This window comes from Haematobia irritans, chromosome 1 (assembly GCF_050003625.1).
Source record: "Haematobia irritans isolate KBUSLIRL chromosome 1, ASM5000362v1, whole genome shotgun sequence".
Taxonomy (NCBI): Eukaryota; Metazoa; Arthropoda; class Insecta; order Diptera; family Muscidae; genus Haematobia; species Haematobia irritans.
Genome location: NC_134397.1, coordinates 49,319,345 through 49,336,656, shown reverse-complemented (window position 1 = coordinate 49,336,656; position 17,312 = coordinate 49,319,345). Strand labels below are relative to the sequence as shown.

The window sequence follows — 17,312 nt, the reverse complement described above, 5'->3', positions numbered from 1 at the left end:
CTAAAGTCGGGCGGGGCCGACTATATTATACCCTGCACCACTTTGTAGATCTAAATTTTCGATACCATATATATATAAAGGTTTGTCCCACATACATACATTTAAATATCACTCGATCTGGACAGAATTTGATAGACTTCTACAAAATCTATAGACTCAAAATTTAAGTCGGCTAATGCACTAGGGTGGAACACAATGTTAGTACAAAAAAATATGGGAAACATTTAAATCTGAAGCAATTTTAAGGAAACTTCGCAAAAGTTTATTTATGATTTATCGCTCGATATATATGTATTAGAAGTTTAGGAAAATTAGAGTCATTTTTACAAGTTTTCGACTAAGCAGTGGCGATTTTACAAGGAAAATGTTGGTATTTTGACCATTTTTGTTGAAATTAGAAAAACATATAAATGGGAGCTATATCTAAATCTGAACCGATTTAAACCAAATTTGGCACGCATAGCTACAATGCTAATTCTACTCCCTGTGCAAAATTTCAACTAAATCGAAGCAAAAAATTGGCCTCTGTGGTCATATGAGTGTAAATCGGGCGAAAGCTATATATGGGAGCTATATATAAATCTGAACCGATTTCAAACAAATTTGGCACGCATAGCTACAATGCTAATTCTACTCCCTGTGGAAAATTTCAATTAAATCGGAATAACAGATTGGCCACTGTGGTCATATGAGTGTAAATCGGGCGAACGATATATATGGGAGCTATATCTAAATCTGAACCGATTTCAAACAAATTTGGCACCCATAGCTACAATGCTCATTCTACTCCCTGTGCAAAATTTCAATTAAATCGGAGTAACAGATTGGCCACTGTGGTCATATGAGTGTAAATCGGGCGAACGATATATATGGGAGCTATATCTAAATCTGAACTGATTTCAATAAAATTTGACACACTTGACTACACTACTACTAATTGTACTCCTAGAGCAAAATTTCAACCAAATTGGGGTAAAACTCTGGCTTCTGGGACCGTATTAGTCCATATCGGGCGAAATATATATATGGGAGCTATATCTAAATCTGAACCGATTCCTTCCAAAATCAATAGGGTTCTATTCTGAGCCAAAACACATATTTGTGCCAAATTTGAAGTTGTTTGGACTAAAACTTCTACCTAGACTTTGATTACAAAAATGTGTTCACGGACAGACGGACATGGCTATATCGACTCAGGAGCCCACCCTGAGCATTTTTGCCACAGACACCATGTGTCTATCCCGTCTCCTTCTGGGTGTTGCAAACATATGCACTAACTTATAATACCCTGTTCCACAGTGTGGCGCAGGGTATAATAAACAAATAATAAGACAAATTTGCTAAAACAGCAAACTTTGTCTGCTGTTTTTAAATCCTTTCCTTAAACATAACGATAACTACAGTGTTTCCCAAGTTGAGCTTTTAGCCATCAGAAAAGCAGACGAGCCTAGCTACTTTCTGTTTAATGGGCTTGACTATTTATGTATAAAGTTTAGAACCACAAATGGTGTTCTTTTGTCACAGTTTTTTTTTTTTAATTTCTTCAATAAGTTGAAACTTTTACCACCAAAAACAAAAATTGGTAACAAAGTTTTTTTTGTTTTGAAATAATAAAAATAATTTTTCTTCCAAAATCATAGTGGTATGTAATGCCGAACATCTTATCGAAATTCAGCAAAAATTTTTGGAATATTCTATTTCCAAAAATTATATTTGGTACATAGTTTATAAGGAATGAACCGATTGTTTTCTTTAAATACATATTCTTTACATCGGCTTGTGTATGCCCAACAACGTGGTCTATAAATAGAACTGCTTAATTGATTGTGCGTTGATGGCTATAGAGATAATTTTCTGTTGATGACAATAAGAGTTACATTGTTTGTATTACAGAAAGAAGTGTTGAGAATTAAATGAACCAAGTGGGAGTGAGATATATATGAGGGAAGATGCAATTAGACAGAAAATTCCCGAAAAATTTGGTTTCAAATCGCGGTAGGAAAGAATTATTTTTTGCGTGTACACAAGATGCCTACGTGGGACAAAATGGGTAACTGGCTGCCAATCACGGTTGCCACTAGAGCCAAAAATAATCTACCAAAATTTGGAGAACATTTTACGAATAACCTACCAAACAAAAATATCTTATTCGTTTTTGAACATTTTTATTTCTTTAGAAAATTTTGTCAAAATTCTTTTCCTATAGAAAATTTTCTCAAAATTTTATTTCTATAGAAAATTTTCGAAAAATTTTATTTCTATAGAAAATTTTCTGAAAATTATATTTCTATAAAAAATGTTGTCAACATTTTATTTCCATAGAAATTTTGTTAACATTTATTTCTATAGAAAATTTGTGAAGTATCTCTTAGTTGGAGAGGAATATTTTGCAAAATCTACCAAAACATCAACAATCATATACCCAAAGAAATTTGTTAGTAGGGACAGCAGAAAAGTCTGCTAAAACAGCAGAAAGTCTGCTGAAAAAGGGACAGCAGTCACTGTTTGCTGAAATAGCAAACAATTTCTGTTATTTTTGAAGCTCGATTACACTAAAACATGTTTTATTTTGTCTAAAACAAATAAAAATGTCAACTTAGGAGCTATCCTAACATAATTAAACCAATATTTTATGAATATCTATAGTATTTGAACAAAAATCTGAATATTTATCGAATTGAGGCATAACAGCAAACAAAATGTTTGCTGATCGTATTTAGGAGCTTGTAAGTATATTACTGTGCAAAAATATACCAAAAACTACTTTTGGTTCTTAAATATGCTTTGGGGAAAAATTTATAACCTGAAAATTTTATAAATTGTTGTTCATTTGGCCCTGATGTACAAAAATATAACAACAGACATCGACTGCTGTTTTTAGCAGACTTTTTTCTATGAGTGTACCAATCTACCAAACATTTTTTGGTAGAATTACACCAATTGTGGCACATGGGGAGCGTAGGACACAGGTGGTAATAGAGGTCAAAATTCAGAGCCACTAGAGCTTCCTTCCAGCCACGTAAAACCGCTACCTACACTGAAAAAAGCATGCCCAGTTCCAAAGATTTTGTCTTTACTTTAATAATTTTGGTATTGATTCCGAGACACAATAACATACTCTTTTAAATTTGGGGTTTGTGTACTTGACTCTAGGAAGCTAATTTTAATTTTTCTTTTTTTCAGCTTTTTTTTCTTCATTTGCTATCAAAGTCCTTTAAAAACAAGTTAACGACAACTTTATTTTCCAAATTCAGACACGACTTCCAGTAAAAAATATGTTATGTTTCAAGTAAAAAACATCTTTAAAATAAAGTATTTAAAAACATGTCTTAATTTTGAAAGATTTTTTGCTTTGTAGTCAAGATGCGAAAAGACAACAAATTTAAAGATAATTTCATTCATTTTTTTGAATTATTAAGCCAAGTTGACTTTAGCCCAAAATTTTTTTCTTTCATGATATGATACCTATGTTTAAATTAAAGCACTTAATTATAAGGACAACACACAGAAAATAATATTATAATTTTTGAGCTAACACTAAATTGTTGTTACAGACATTTTTTAAATTCAACAAAATTTTTGTTGATATAACAATATGTTTGTTGATATAACAAAATTGGTTGCTAAAGTGACTAAAATCGTAATTGTATTTACAAATTACGTTGTTAGCTCAAATTTAAAAATAATTTTAATTCTATTAACAATCAAATTAATTGATATTTTTTGTGTGCATGAAAATCATTGAAAAGATTATCAAATTTTTGGACAAAGAAAAAAACTTTATATTAGAGAAATGCGTCTTTTACGCTAAGAAAAATTTATTCATGCATTCGTATTTTAAGGACATGAAATCTTTGACCTCACGACAATATTTTTTCAGTGTACAGGTCAGGTTTCTATATGGGATAATAGTTGACTATGTGGGGGCAAAGAAGATTTGGAAACGGTCGTGCATCTACTCTGCAGGTAACCTAATTTGAAAACAAAAAGGTGTTAACATTTTGAGAGATTACAAACGGAAAAAATATGTCCGGTTCCAAAGATTTTCTCTTTTCTCTAGAATTGAAGTACGGACCGGAGAATGAAGCCGTCGAGTCGCGCGGCCAATTTTAGCCGCCCCGTCCAGCTTTTTCGAGTCGACACCGCCACTGAATTATCGACTCATCTCGACTCAGACTCAGCCTATTAATCAAAAAAATTATTTAAATCAGAAAATTTTATTAATAATTGTTGTATTTTTTTTGCCAAAAATTTTTAACTTTCCACCCGCAATTGATCAGTATCAAAATGCTATAATAATTTTGCAAAAATTTAGCTCCGAAAATTTGAATAAAATGTAAATTTGATTGTAGTTTGGTTGTACAATTAATTACATTACTATTTGGATGTAGAGAATGAAGCCGCCGAGTCGCGCCGCTGATTTCCGTCGCCGCAGACTTTTTTTTGCCAATCAACGCAGCCGCTGAATATGTCGACTCATCTCGACTCAAATTAACCGCCAATTAATCAAAAATATCGATTTAAATCAGAAAAATGTAATTATAATTGCCGTATTTTTACCAAAATGTTGAACCTTCGACCCACAATCAATCAATTTCAAACTGCTATAACAGTTTTGCAAAAATTTAGCTCAGAAAATTTTAACGAAATGTAAATTTGATTGTAAGATTGGTTGTACAACTAATCTCATTACCATTCGAATAACTTCTAATTGATTTTATAATGGATAATTGTCCGCCACCGAATGGACAAATTTATATCGGCTTAGCCGTCAAGCCGCCGCGACAAAATGAGTCGGCTTCATTCTCTGTTTGGATGACATCAAATTGATTCAGCGGCCGCCGACAAAAATTGGTCGGCCTCATTCTTAAAATCAAATTGATTTTATAATGGATAATTGTGCGCCGCGGAATAGACAAATTTATATCGGCTTAGCCGTGAAGCCGCCGGAAGCAAATAATTAGTGTCAGCCGTCGCCGACAAAAATGGGTCGGCTTCATTCTCTGGTAAGGCCATATTTAGGACAAAATTCTCTTTTGAAACTCTTTGAGTTGATTGTAGGAAACAAATTTTAATTCATTCGTTTTTTTTTCAGCGTTTTCTTGAGTCCATTAAAAAGGTGTTACCGAATTCAGACTCGATTACAAGTAAAAATGATGGCATGTTTCAAGTAAAGACGTCTTTAAATAAAGCATTGAGAATCATATTCTATTTGTAATGCTTTTTTGTAGTAAAGATATAAAAAGTTAACAAACTTAAAGGAGAGTTCGTTAAATTAAAGAATTTTTTAAGAATAATTAAAGCCAATTTAACCTTAGTCAAAAAAAATCTTTCATGTTAGGATACCCAATTTTATGTCTTGGGAAATTTCCCCAAAAAATTTCCTAGCTCCGCCAATGACTGCCAGTATCATTATAATAATGATAACAATTGAAGAAATTTGACTACAAATATTCAATTTATTATTAATTTTTTTTAACAATTATAACTAAGTTCCAAACAATTTACTACTTTACTTATATGTATTGAGAATCTTAACTATTGACTTGGCATATTGTAGCCTTTTAACTTTTCTCTTCCATTTCAACTTTGGTATTTCCGTTTTCCCTTTGCAGCGGAAAACTTTCCATTTCTTTTGGTCCAAAATTGAATATTCGACTGATAAACGGTGAATATAATTTTGGATCATATTTATCATCTTCTTTAGGTTTCCAGATGTAGCTAAGGGGGATGGCTGTTACCCAAATGATGATACTGCCAATTATTTTGTACCAGTAAAATGAGATTTCAAAAATCGAAAACGGACGATTACTACCGACGGCAGTGGTTACCAAAGGAGCGTCTATCTGAGATGTCATCATGGTAGATATGGAAGTGTTCCTGAAATTATAGAAATTATATTTATATTAGTTAATTGCTTGCAGAATAAGCGTTCGATACCCGTGAACATTATTGTGAACATTATTCCTTTGAAACATTCTCGGGAAGATCATATTACACGCAGAGGTACATATTCCCTAAGAGCTAATGTTTCCAGGAAAATTTATTGTATACCATTCTTGGGGTAAGAGAATTTGGAATTATTGTTCTTAGTGTAGTTAACATACATACCGATTTTCGATTAATGTATAGAAATTGTAGTCTTCACATCTTTCCAAAGTGGTAGGCAAGGGACTGTATCTTATTGCTCCCGATTTAAAAAGCATCTGTGCATGTCCAATAAGCCATATCATTGTGATTATACTGATACCCAAAGAAGTGAATGCCACCTGGAATAAAATGAGTCAAATTTCAAATTATCAAAATATTTTCGGGCCCCTTCGCAAAAAACGTACTTTTCCATTGACCCGGGGCACTAACATGCCCAAGAGAAACACTCCTACCACAGCTCCAGTATTTATACTTGTTATCGTTATTATCGTTTGCAGAATTGAATTAAATTTTTGAACTATTAATCCACCGACGATACAATAAGTACCCATAACCACAACAAATACTTTCATAATTGCATTCGCCCGAGCATCTGTGTGACGAATGAAGGGTTTGATGTAATCAAAATAAACCACACCGGCTAATGAGTTCAAATTTGCCGACATTGTACTAAGAGCTGCACTAAAAACGCATGATATGAAAACTCCAGGCATTCCCTTCAAATGACCCACGACATCTTGAACGAAGAAAGGCATCATCTTATCAGCTTTTTCTACAATCTATGGAGCAAAGTTATACATTTTTTTGGTTAGTGTAAGGAAAACAAGTTTTGGATTCTTTAAACTTACTCCAGCCAAAATTGGATCACATCCTGCATAACGGGCGAACATTACAATTCCCGTGAACGAATTAAATCCCATTATAATTAGAACTCCAATACAAACGATTACTAATGCACTGTTGGAGAGAAAAAATACAAATAATTAAAAAAATGTTTTATTATCTGAATACTAAAATGAGTCTCCCATACACGATTGCCACAATTGGTAGAATTCTACAAAAAATGGTAAATTTTTTACTGTTTGGTAGAATGGTAAAAAATTTGACAAAATTTTCTATAGAAATAAAAATTCGAGAAAATTTTGACAAAATTTTCTATAGAAATAAAATTTTGACAACATTTTCTATAGAAGTAAAGTATGGATAAAAATTTCTATAGAAATAAAATTTTGACAACATTTTCTAGAGAAAAACGATTTTGACGAAATTTTCTATAGAAATAAAATTTTGACAAAATTTTCTATAGAAGTAAAGTATGGACAAAATTATCTATAGAAATAAAATTTTGACAACATTTTCTAGAGAAAAAAGATTTTGACGAAATTTTCTATAGAAATAGGTTAGGTTAGGTTAGGTGGCAGTCCGATGTATCAGGCTCACTTAGACTATTCAGTCCATTTTGATACCACATTGGTGAACTTCTCTCTTATCACTGAGTGCTGCTCGATTCCATGCAGCGTTGCCAATTTAGCTTTTTTCCCGCTAGATTTGGCTTTTTTTGAAGACGTTTAGCGGGAAAAAAATGCATTTAGCTTTTAGCTTTTTTTCTGGCTTTTTTTCATGACCCTTTTAGCTATTTTTGGCTTTTTTATTTTCGACATGTTCCTATTGAAATATGGATAAAACTTCGTTTTTATCTAAGCCTTGCTGCCAGAATAAGGTTTTCCACATATTTCAATTCCTTATATAAACTGTCAGTAAATTATTAGGAATATTAGCATTTGACTCGTTTATCCTTTTTATGTTATTGTAATATTCTAAAGTTATTATGATATTACTAAATTAAAATAGTAGATGTGAATTGCTTTGTACATTGAAAAAATATTGTGGTGAGGCCAAAGATTTCATTTCCTTAAAATACGAACGCGAATTTTGGTTATAATAGCATTTGTGAATTTCTCTTATATAAACTGTTTTCCTTGTCCAATAGCCGATAAATTCTTTTTGTCCTTATAGTTAAGTGATTCAACTTAAAAATGGGTATCTTTTCATGAAAGAAGGCTAGGGTCAATTCTAAAAAATTCTTAAAATTAATGAAATAGTCTTTAAATTTATGGAGTTTTTGTATCTTGACCACAAACCAAAATAGCGTTAAAAAATAGAAGAGGTTTTTCAACATTTTATTTTAAAAACGTATACATAGAATAATTTCTACTTAAAGTCGAGTCTGAATTTGGAAATTTAAGTTGTCGTTAGCACGTTTTTAAAGCACTGTGATAGCTCATGAAGAAAAAGCTGAAAAAAACGAATATTTAAATTCAAATTTGACTCGGAATCAATACCAAAATCATTAGTGTACAAAATCTTTGGAACCGAATATAGAAATAATTAAGGAAATATAGTTTTGAATGTGGTATTATTTTTTTAACATCAAAAAATGCTATGAAAAAATTCGTAGTGATAGGATCAAAACAAATCTGCTATATATTAATGGAATGGATTTACATTTACGAAAATTGGACAATAGGTTTGTATGGGAAATTTTCGAATAAAAGTTATTCAATATAAACTTGCAAGACAGTTAGAATGGGTTTTATTCTCTTGGGTAAAATTAGGAGAAGTGTTCACGTTCACGAATTTATCATTAATTCAGTTAAAACGAAATATATTGATATTTTCTAATGCAGTTCTATGTGACATTATGCAATATATCGCACATTGGACTTGTTGATGATTAACCAGCTGGCAGTTGCAAGTTTACTGGGAAAAATGTTTGTGATAGTAATCAAAATGTATCGAGTACGCAAACAGAGCTAATATGACTTAAATTTTCTTACAGTCTCACAGAAATTGAATTAACATGAATACAATTAAAATAATATGCATTTTAAGTGAAATAAAGCCTTTAAGTTTGTTAAATTTCAATCAAAAATGTGACTTTTGATACAAAAAATTTTAGCTTTTTTTCTAGCTATTTTTTAAAATTTTTTAGCTTTTTTTGGCTAGTTTTTTGGACAAATCTAGCGGTTTTTTGTGAAACAATTCTGGCAACGCTGATTCCATGTTAAGCTCAATGACAAGGGACCTCCTTTTTATAGCCGAGTCCGAACGGCGTTCCACATTGCAGTGAAACCAAATAGAGAAGCTGAAACCCTCAGAAATGTCACCAGCATTACTGAGGTGGGGTAATCCACCGCTGAAAAACTTTTTGGTTTTCGGTCGAAGCAGGAATCGAATCCACGACCTTGTGTATGCAAGGCGGGCATGCTAACCATTGCACCACGGTGGCTCTATAGAAATAAAAATTTGACAAAATTTTCTATAGAAAAAAAATTGACAAAATTTTCTATAGAAATAAAATTTTGACAACATTTTTTCTACAGAAATAAAATTTTGACAACATTTTCTACAGAAATAAAATTTTGACAAAATTTTCCATAGAAATAAAATTTTGTTGAAATTTTCTATAGAAATAAAATTTTGACGAAATTTTCTATAGAAATAAAATTTTGGCAAAATTTTCTATAGAAATAAAAGTTTGGAAATATTCTATAGAAATAAAATTTTGACGAAATTTTCTATAGAAATAAAATTTTGACAAAATTTTCTATAGAAATAAAATTTTTACGAAATTTTCTATAGAAATAAAATTTTGGCCAAATCTTCTATAGAAATAAAATTTTGACAAAATTTTCTATAGAAGTAAAGTATGGACAATATTTTCTATAGAAATAAAATTTTGACAAAATTTTCTATAAAAGTAAAGTATGGACACAATTTTCTATAGAAATAAAGTTGGAAAAATTTGCCATAATTTTCTAAAAATAAAATTTTGCAGAATAATTTTTTATTGTTTGGTAAACTCTTTTGAAAATTTTGGTAGATTTTCTTTGGCTCGAGTGGCAATCGTGGAGGATATCCTCTAGACGATAAAGGTTGACAAGAGCACTACGCTTATCGGAATGGTCTAGTTACGAGAAGTCTGCCATATAAAAAGCACATAAAATGTGCTTATTTCCTGACCCATATCTTTGATATATGCCTCAGTACCGGAGGCAATGTAATTATAGCAACTTGATATTGAATGGTTGTGGCCCGAAGGTTCAAATTTTTGGTAAGACACACATTTTTCTGATTAAAATAAATATTTTTAATTGATTGGTGGCTAAATTTGAGTAGACATATTCGGCGAAGGAAGGTGTCGACTGGCTAAAAATCGCCTGCGGTGGATAGAATGAGCGACGCGAATCGGTGGCTTCATTCTCTGGCCAAAGTTTACCCATTTCAAGAAACCTACTTTGTAAAAATGTGAAAATCTCCATAATTTTTTTTTAACTTACCTTCTAGCATTTTCCATAGTTGGCAAGGATACAATACGTTGAACACAACTTTGATGCAAGCCAATGTGACCTGTCCACATTGCTACGCCACCACTAAAAAGTCCTATAACTGTAGATCTTACACGTGGATCCAAACCATAACTGTTTTGAGTTAAACAAATTATAAGAAATATACTTCAAAAAGCCCAAAAGATATAGTACTTACTACATATCAAGACGACCTCCCTCGGCAGCATTTTCAAATACTTGTGATAAACCGCCAACTTTAAGTGTTCCAAGAACTCCCACTAAAACTACCGAAGAAATCATAATACCAGCTTGAACGACATCAGTCCAGACAACGGCTTTAATGCCACCCTAAAAGTATTAAAAAGTTTCTAAGTTCCATATTTCTTTAAAATATAGAAATAGGTAATTTCATGTTATTTATCATTTTAAATTAATTGCCACGTGACAAGACAACATCAATGCATAGTGGTGAGTTTGAAATATTACGAATACTCCCCTCTGTTCTGGTTTACGAATTCGCAAAACGCAAAATTTTGATTTGCCAATATCTCGTCAACCGATATGTGTTTAGACATGCCATTTTTACAAATTGAATTCCTTATCGATATGAACTGTTTGTGAAAATTTCGTATTATATATTGTAGTGGTTCAGAAAATTTTTGCGTTTTGCGAATTCGTAAACCAGAACACTTGATGACACATTTTTCCCCGAGGAATTTTAATAGATTTTAATCACGATTGTCACTCGAACCAAAAATAATCTACCAAAATTGGGAGAAAAAAGAATATTTTGTCTAAATTTTGTTTCTATAGAAAATTTTGTCAACATTTCATTTCTATAGAAAATTTTGTCAAAATTTTATTTCTAACATATAGAAAATTTTTAAAAATTTTATTTCTATAGAAAATTTTGCCAAAATTTTATTTCCATAAAAAAATTTTTAAAATTTCATTTAAGTACCACTTTGCAAAATCTACCAAAACATCAAGAATTCTACCAATGTACCAAATAGTAAAAAATCATCCTTATTGGTAGAATTTTTCCAATTGTGGCAACCGTGATTTAATTGGTCTCCACGCCACTAAACGTCATGGTATTCTGTTGTGGATTTTGGACTTCTCATAAGAAATGTAAGTAAGCAAGTCCAATTTCCAATGTCTCAAAATTTTGGACACATCATTTTTAATTTACTTACCAACATTGTATAAAACATACATATCGAGCAAACTATCGTATTGATCAAATGGATATTTATGCCCGTCACTGTAAATGAAAATGAATTTTAATCCTGTCCAATTCCAAAATACAATTTTGAATTAAAAATTTATTTCCATTTTACCTTGCGAAAAGGCCAAAGCTGGTATAAAAATGTAAACGGGTAACATGAGGCATGCATTCAACACAAACGAGGCAGTGACAAATTTTCTGGTACGTTTATCAAAACGTTTTTGCAGATACTGTAAAGGAAAGTAAAATGAGCAGAATTAGGTGACCTTTACAGTATTAATAAAATAACGATCAAGTATATCAAACTGTCATACACATTTCGGTTAGAGTTGCCTTATAGAGAAAAATGCTTGTTTTATTAGAAAACTGTTATTTTTGTGTATGACAGTTAGATGTAATTTTCTGTAATCAGTTGTGTACAAAAAGTGCAGGGGTCGACTAGCCAAAAATCGTGGGAGCCGGTTAAAATCGGCTTCGCCACTCTGTAGCTTTATTTTCTGCGTCTGAATGTATTCCGACAACTAATCATCTGCCTGAGAAGACCCATAACAATAGACAACATAATATTATATACATACCTCATAGCAATTCGAGATGTTATTTTTGTAGAGCACAGGTATAATAATATAGTTGAGTATTGGAATTATGAAGATAACCGAAATTACCATATAGATATAAGCGAATCCAAATGAATAACTCTCCGCTGGCACAGACATTATAGATATGCCAGATAGTTGACTGAAATGACAAAAGTGAAGTGCCAATTGTGTGAGACACGTTGCACATATATATAGTTCTATAGGATCAAGTTATAGTAATTGTAATTATAATCGAAAATAACATCAAATTTTAGAATCAGCTTAGATTTGTTCGAATTTGGCTACGAATTACGGCCTCCAATGGGCCGACAAATAACACGCTACATTAAAGTTGGTCTGTGCTATTTTAGCCAGAAGTGTCGTCTTTAGATTATTTAGAATTTAGTATTTTTAATGCAAACCTTACTCTACAAAATTCCCCAGGCTCATAAGTCCAACTGATTGAGATCTGGAGATTTTTATGGCAATTGCGCGGTAGAAATGAAGCAAGGAACCTCCTTTTTAATTAATTGGTTGGTTGACGCATTGTGAGTCGTGTTGGAATTTCCATCGCCTGCGGCTGAAATGCCTAGGGATTCAATACTGTCCATCGGCTTTTTCGCAAAATTATCAAGGGCTCTGTACCATAAGACTCAGTAGGCGTCAACCAATAATGGCTTAAAAAGGAGGTTCTTCGCTAAATTTCTACGACACAGTGTCCGGTAAAATCTCCGGATTTCAATTTGTTAGATTTTTTTCTAGCGATGCCAACTCCCGAGGGGCAAAATGATCCAAAAATATGTTATAACTTTTGGGTATTTCTTTGATTTGAAGTATTTTAAATTTTATGAAATTGTTAACCTCTATCCATGTTTATAGCTCTATAATTTTTGATGCTTATTTTACTTTCATTCAATTCACTTTGATCAGTAATGAATTTTTAATTCGAAAATATATTTTTTCAGAGAAGAAAATAAATTTTTCGACATTAAATTAGGAAATATTAATATTATTACTATTTTTTTTCTTCACGCCAATAGATAAAGATAGTGGCGTATGCGGACGATATTGCTCTAATGGTGTTAGGAAAATTCCTAGACACAATATCAGATATAATGTGTGAGTCTTTGTAGGTTCTATCCGTCTGGACATGGAACTGTGGTTTGGGCGTTAACCCAAAGTAGATGGAGTTAGTGCTTCTCACTAGAGCAAGAAAAACCACCGGTATCCACAATTTCAAGAGACGAGATTGAGACTCTCCAGATCGGCCTAGTACTTGCGAGTTATCTTAGACTCCAGATTAAGCTGGCTGGGAAATACTCCAGTTCGTCAAAAGAAGGCCTATGCGGCACGGTATGCGGGCCAAAAGCTGGTCGGGACGCTGGGGGATGAAACCATCCCTGCAGGTTTAGAGGTTTTAATGGGAATTTGCCCACTCGGCTGTCCTCCTGATATGCAGGTGTATAGACGACTGGGAAGAAAAGCGTATACTTTTTGGAGAACTGAACATTTATACGTATGGATCGAAAATGGTTGAAGGTATGGACAGTGGTATCTACTGCGAGGAGCTAGAAATCAGGGAGTCATAAGGGTTGGACAGCGAAAGCAGCATCTTTCAGGCGCAGGTGTTTGCTATTGCCCAAGCTGCGAAGCTCCTGTTGATGGGTCCGATATTCAGAAGCGATATCTGCTTCTTCATGGACAGTAAGGCAGCAATGAAGGCTTTGGATAATACGAACATAACTTCGAAGGTAGTCAGCCGCTGTCGTAGAGAACTCAGAGTTCTCGCTGAACAGCATAATATAACTATGTGCTGGGTACCTGGACATTATGGAGTAAGGGGCAATGAGGAGGCAGATGTGTTGGCTAGGAAAGGGGCGCGCTGCATGGATAACATCGTCACGGACGTTTTTCCCCCGCTATCTTTATATACCAACATGGTTTAAGTGGACACCATTTTTCCTTTCTACGGATTTGGTGTCATCTTGTATAACGTAACCTAATATGCTAGTATTTTAATATTTGAAGGGAGTCTATTTCTTATTTCAATTATAAGTGCTTTTGTGAATTTAATGCAAACGTCGCTAGACTTTTCAAAAGAATACCCCAAATCACAATAAAAAAACTTAAAAAAAATATTCATATAATCTCATGTGTAGAAAATTTTATTTATGCATAGGTATGTATACAATATTTTTATAATATTAAATTGAGCCAACGGGCTTTTTGGGCAGCAAATAAATCAATGACTTCTTCAGTCGGCACATTTATTCGGCGATGAACCGACATTAATGCCAATCCTTTGAGTCTACTCTCGCTAGTCGAATTTCTAAGATACGTCTTTAATCTCTTCATTGTTGAAAATGAACGTTCGGATGAACACGTAGTAACTCCAGGGATGGAAAATGCAGTACTATAGTACTTTTTTCAAAACTTTTTCACCCCGGTCAGTACCGTAGTACCCCCGCGAATGATTTAGTACCTTTTGTGTAGACATTTTTGAATCCATATCAGATTTATGGTACAATAGCTTTGACAAAATATTTTAATATTTTAAGAAAGTCTCTATCAACCTTCACTGAGAAAAATATTGTCGTGAGGTCAAAGATTTCATGTCTTTAGAATACGAATGCAAATTTTGCTTAGCATAGAAGACGCATTTCTCTATTATAAAGTTTTTTTCCTTGTCCACAAGTCGATAAACTTTTCAATGAAGTCGTACTGTCCTTATAATTAAGTGATTTCTGTTAAAAATGGGTATCATAACATGAAAGAAAAAATGTTTGGGCTAAGGCCAACTTGACTTCAATAATTTAGAAAAATTCTTTAAATTTAATGAAATTGTCTTTAAATTTGTTTTCTTTTTGCATCTTGACTACAAAGCAAAAAATCGTTCAAATATAGGACACGTTATTCAACACTTTATTTTAAAGACGTTTTTTACATGAAACATAGCATAATTTCTAATGGAAGTCGAGTCTTAATTTGGAAAATAAAGTTGTCGTTAACTCGTTTTTAAATGGCTTTGATTGCATATGAAGAAAAAAAGCTGAAAAAGTGAAAAATCAAAATTTGCTTCCTAGAAGCAAGTACACAAAACCCACATTTAAAAGGGAATTTTGTCCTAAAAATATCCTTACTTGTATTCTCCGCTTCTTTGGCTCGGAATCAATACCAAAATTTTTAAAGTAAAGACAAAATCTTTGGAACCGGGCATGCCTTTTTTTCAGTGTTATTTGCGAGTAGTCTTTTACAAGTATGGCAAAACAGACATGTTCATGTGGGAAGAAAATCTCGATTTTGTAAAAGACATAGTCAAAAACAGGATTTTATTGAACTTCAAGAATGTTTTAGTCGATAAAAGAATGCGATTCTATATTATCGATTTTTTATTTCGGTAGAAAATGTTGTCAAAATTTTATTTCTATATAGAATTTTTGCAAGATTTTATTTTTATAGAATATTTTGTCAAAATTTTATTTCAATTGAAAATTTTGTAAAAATTTTATTTCTATAGGAAATTTTGATCCCCTCATCCCCCCCCTGAATACGGCCTTGCTTTTACAAGGCCATAATTCGTGCCAAAAGTAACAAATCTAAACTGATTCTAAAATTTGATATTATTTCCGAAATTTTTGGCTTTGAACAATAATATTAAAATAATTAAAATAATATATATATATATATATATATATATATATATATATTATATATATATATATATATATATTATATATATATATATATATATATATATATATATATATATATATATATATATATATATATATATATATATATATATATATATATATATATATATATATATATATATATATATATATATATATATATATATATATATATATATATATATATATATATATATATATATATTATATATATATATATATATATATATATATATATATATATATATATATATATATATATATATATATATATATATATATATATATATATATATTGCACTTCACTTTGTTGCATCGGTGTTTTACAAACAGTATGGCAAAATTACTACAAACCCGGCCTATAATGGTGGGTATAAAAACATGCCAAGTCCCCAAATAGATTTTGACATTACTTACCTGGCTATTAGCGAAATTGCTATAGGGATTGTTTTCATTTTTTTACTGCCCATCAAATATTCATCGGTGGTGTTTTTCGATTTTGAAAAGAATCCAAAATAGACACCAATACCAGCTGATGTTAATAGCATACACACGAACACAATATAATCAATAGTACCAAAGGTGAAATGTTTCGCAGCATTTTCAGCTATAGTTGAAGCTGCAGTTGAGCTTGCCATCGATAATGCAGAACTTGCCATTGTTTTGGTACGGTTTTGTTTTTCTATTACTCAGTTATAAATTATTAAATATTATTAAAATATTTCACTTAGTCATAAGAAATTTCAGATGGAAGACTATCGGTTTACATTTCCCAGATTTGTTTTTTTTCGGACTTATCGCCTACATCTATCTATTGCGATTAACGGTTAAACGTTTTCTGAGGAATAAATGTTGGAAATTTTCTTGGATTGCAAAGTAACTAAGAAAATTAAGATGAACTTGGGTTTTTGTCTTATAATAAAAATTTAAATCTTATCATAGAGTCTGTGGAAGATGAACAATGTTCCTCATATACATATATTCTCATATGTGAACGAGATGAGATAGACATCTGTATGTCTGGCCCCATGTCCATATAATCATTATCATTGGCGGTATTTGCCATTGGTGTGGTGTGGGTTTACTGTGTTTATTATATTTGTTAATATAATTTATTGTCTTATCTAAAACATCCTGGCATATTTATGAGCAAATTTAGAGTTTAGTTTTTGTTTTCATCTCACGCCCATTGAAGTGGTGAAAGTCATGACGTTTTAGCAAAGATGTATGGGAAGTAGCGAATATTGTACGGATGCCCAGCAAAACCTCCTCGACCAGAGAATGAAGACGCCGAATTTAGCCGTCGCCGTCCAGGTTTTGCGAGTCGATGCCGCCGCCGAATCTCTCATCTAGTCTCAAATTTAGCCGCCAATTAATCAGGAATATTGATTTATTGATTGTAAGATTGGTTGTACAATTAATCTCATTGAAATTTTGACAACATCAAATTGATTTTATAGTGGACAATTGTGCGCCACCGAATGGAAAAATTTATATCGGCTTAGACGTCAAGCTGCCGCCGCCGCCAGAGGCA

The 17,312-nt window shown here is 32.1% G+C and overlaps 2 protein-coding genes across 2 annotated transcripts in view; both read right to left on the bottom strand.

Annotated features, from left to right (window-relative positions):
* LOC142220874 (V-type proton ATPase catalytic subunit A) overlaps positions 1-17,312 on the bottom strand; it is a 108,369-nt gene that overhangs the window by 24,002 nt on the left and 67,055 nt on the right. The window lies entirely within an intron of this gene.
* Positions 5,440-17,312, bottom strand: part of LOC142220864 (sodium-coupled monocarboxylate transporter 2-like) — a 14,683-nt gene continuing 2,810 nt past the window's right edge. The window contains exons 2-11 of the mRNA XM_075290243.1: positions 16,196-16,460; positions 12,087-12,246; positions 11,621-11,738; positions 11,477-11,544; positions 10,477-10,628; positions 10,272-10,412; positions 6,780-6,888; positions 6,336-6,710; positions 6,112-6,269; positions 5,440-5,880 (exon numbers count right to left, since the gene is read on the bottom strand). Of these exons, the coding sequence (XP_075146358.1) occupies positions 5,565-5,880; positions 6,112-6,269; positions 6,336-6,710; positions 6,780-6,888; positions 10,272-10,412; positions 10,477-10,628; positions 11,477-11,544; positions 11,621-11,738; positions 12,087-12,246; positions 16,196-16,460 (1,862 nt within the window). The 3' untranslated portion in view covers positions 5,440-5,564. The remainder of the gene's footprint in view (positions 5,881-6,111; positions 6,270-6,335; positions 6,711-6,779; positions 6,889-10,271; positions 10,413-10,476; positions 10,629-11,476; positions 11,545-11,620; positions 11,739-12,086; positions 12,247-16,195; positions 16,461-17,312) is intronic.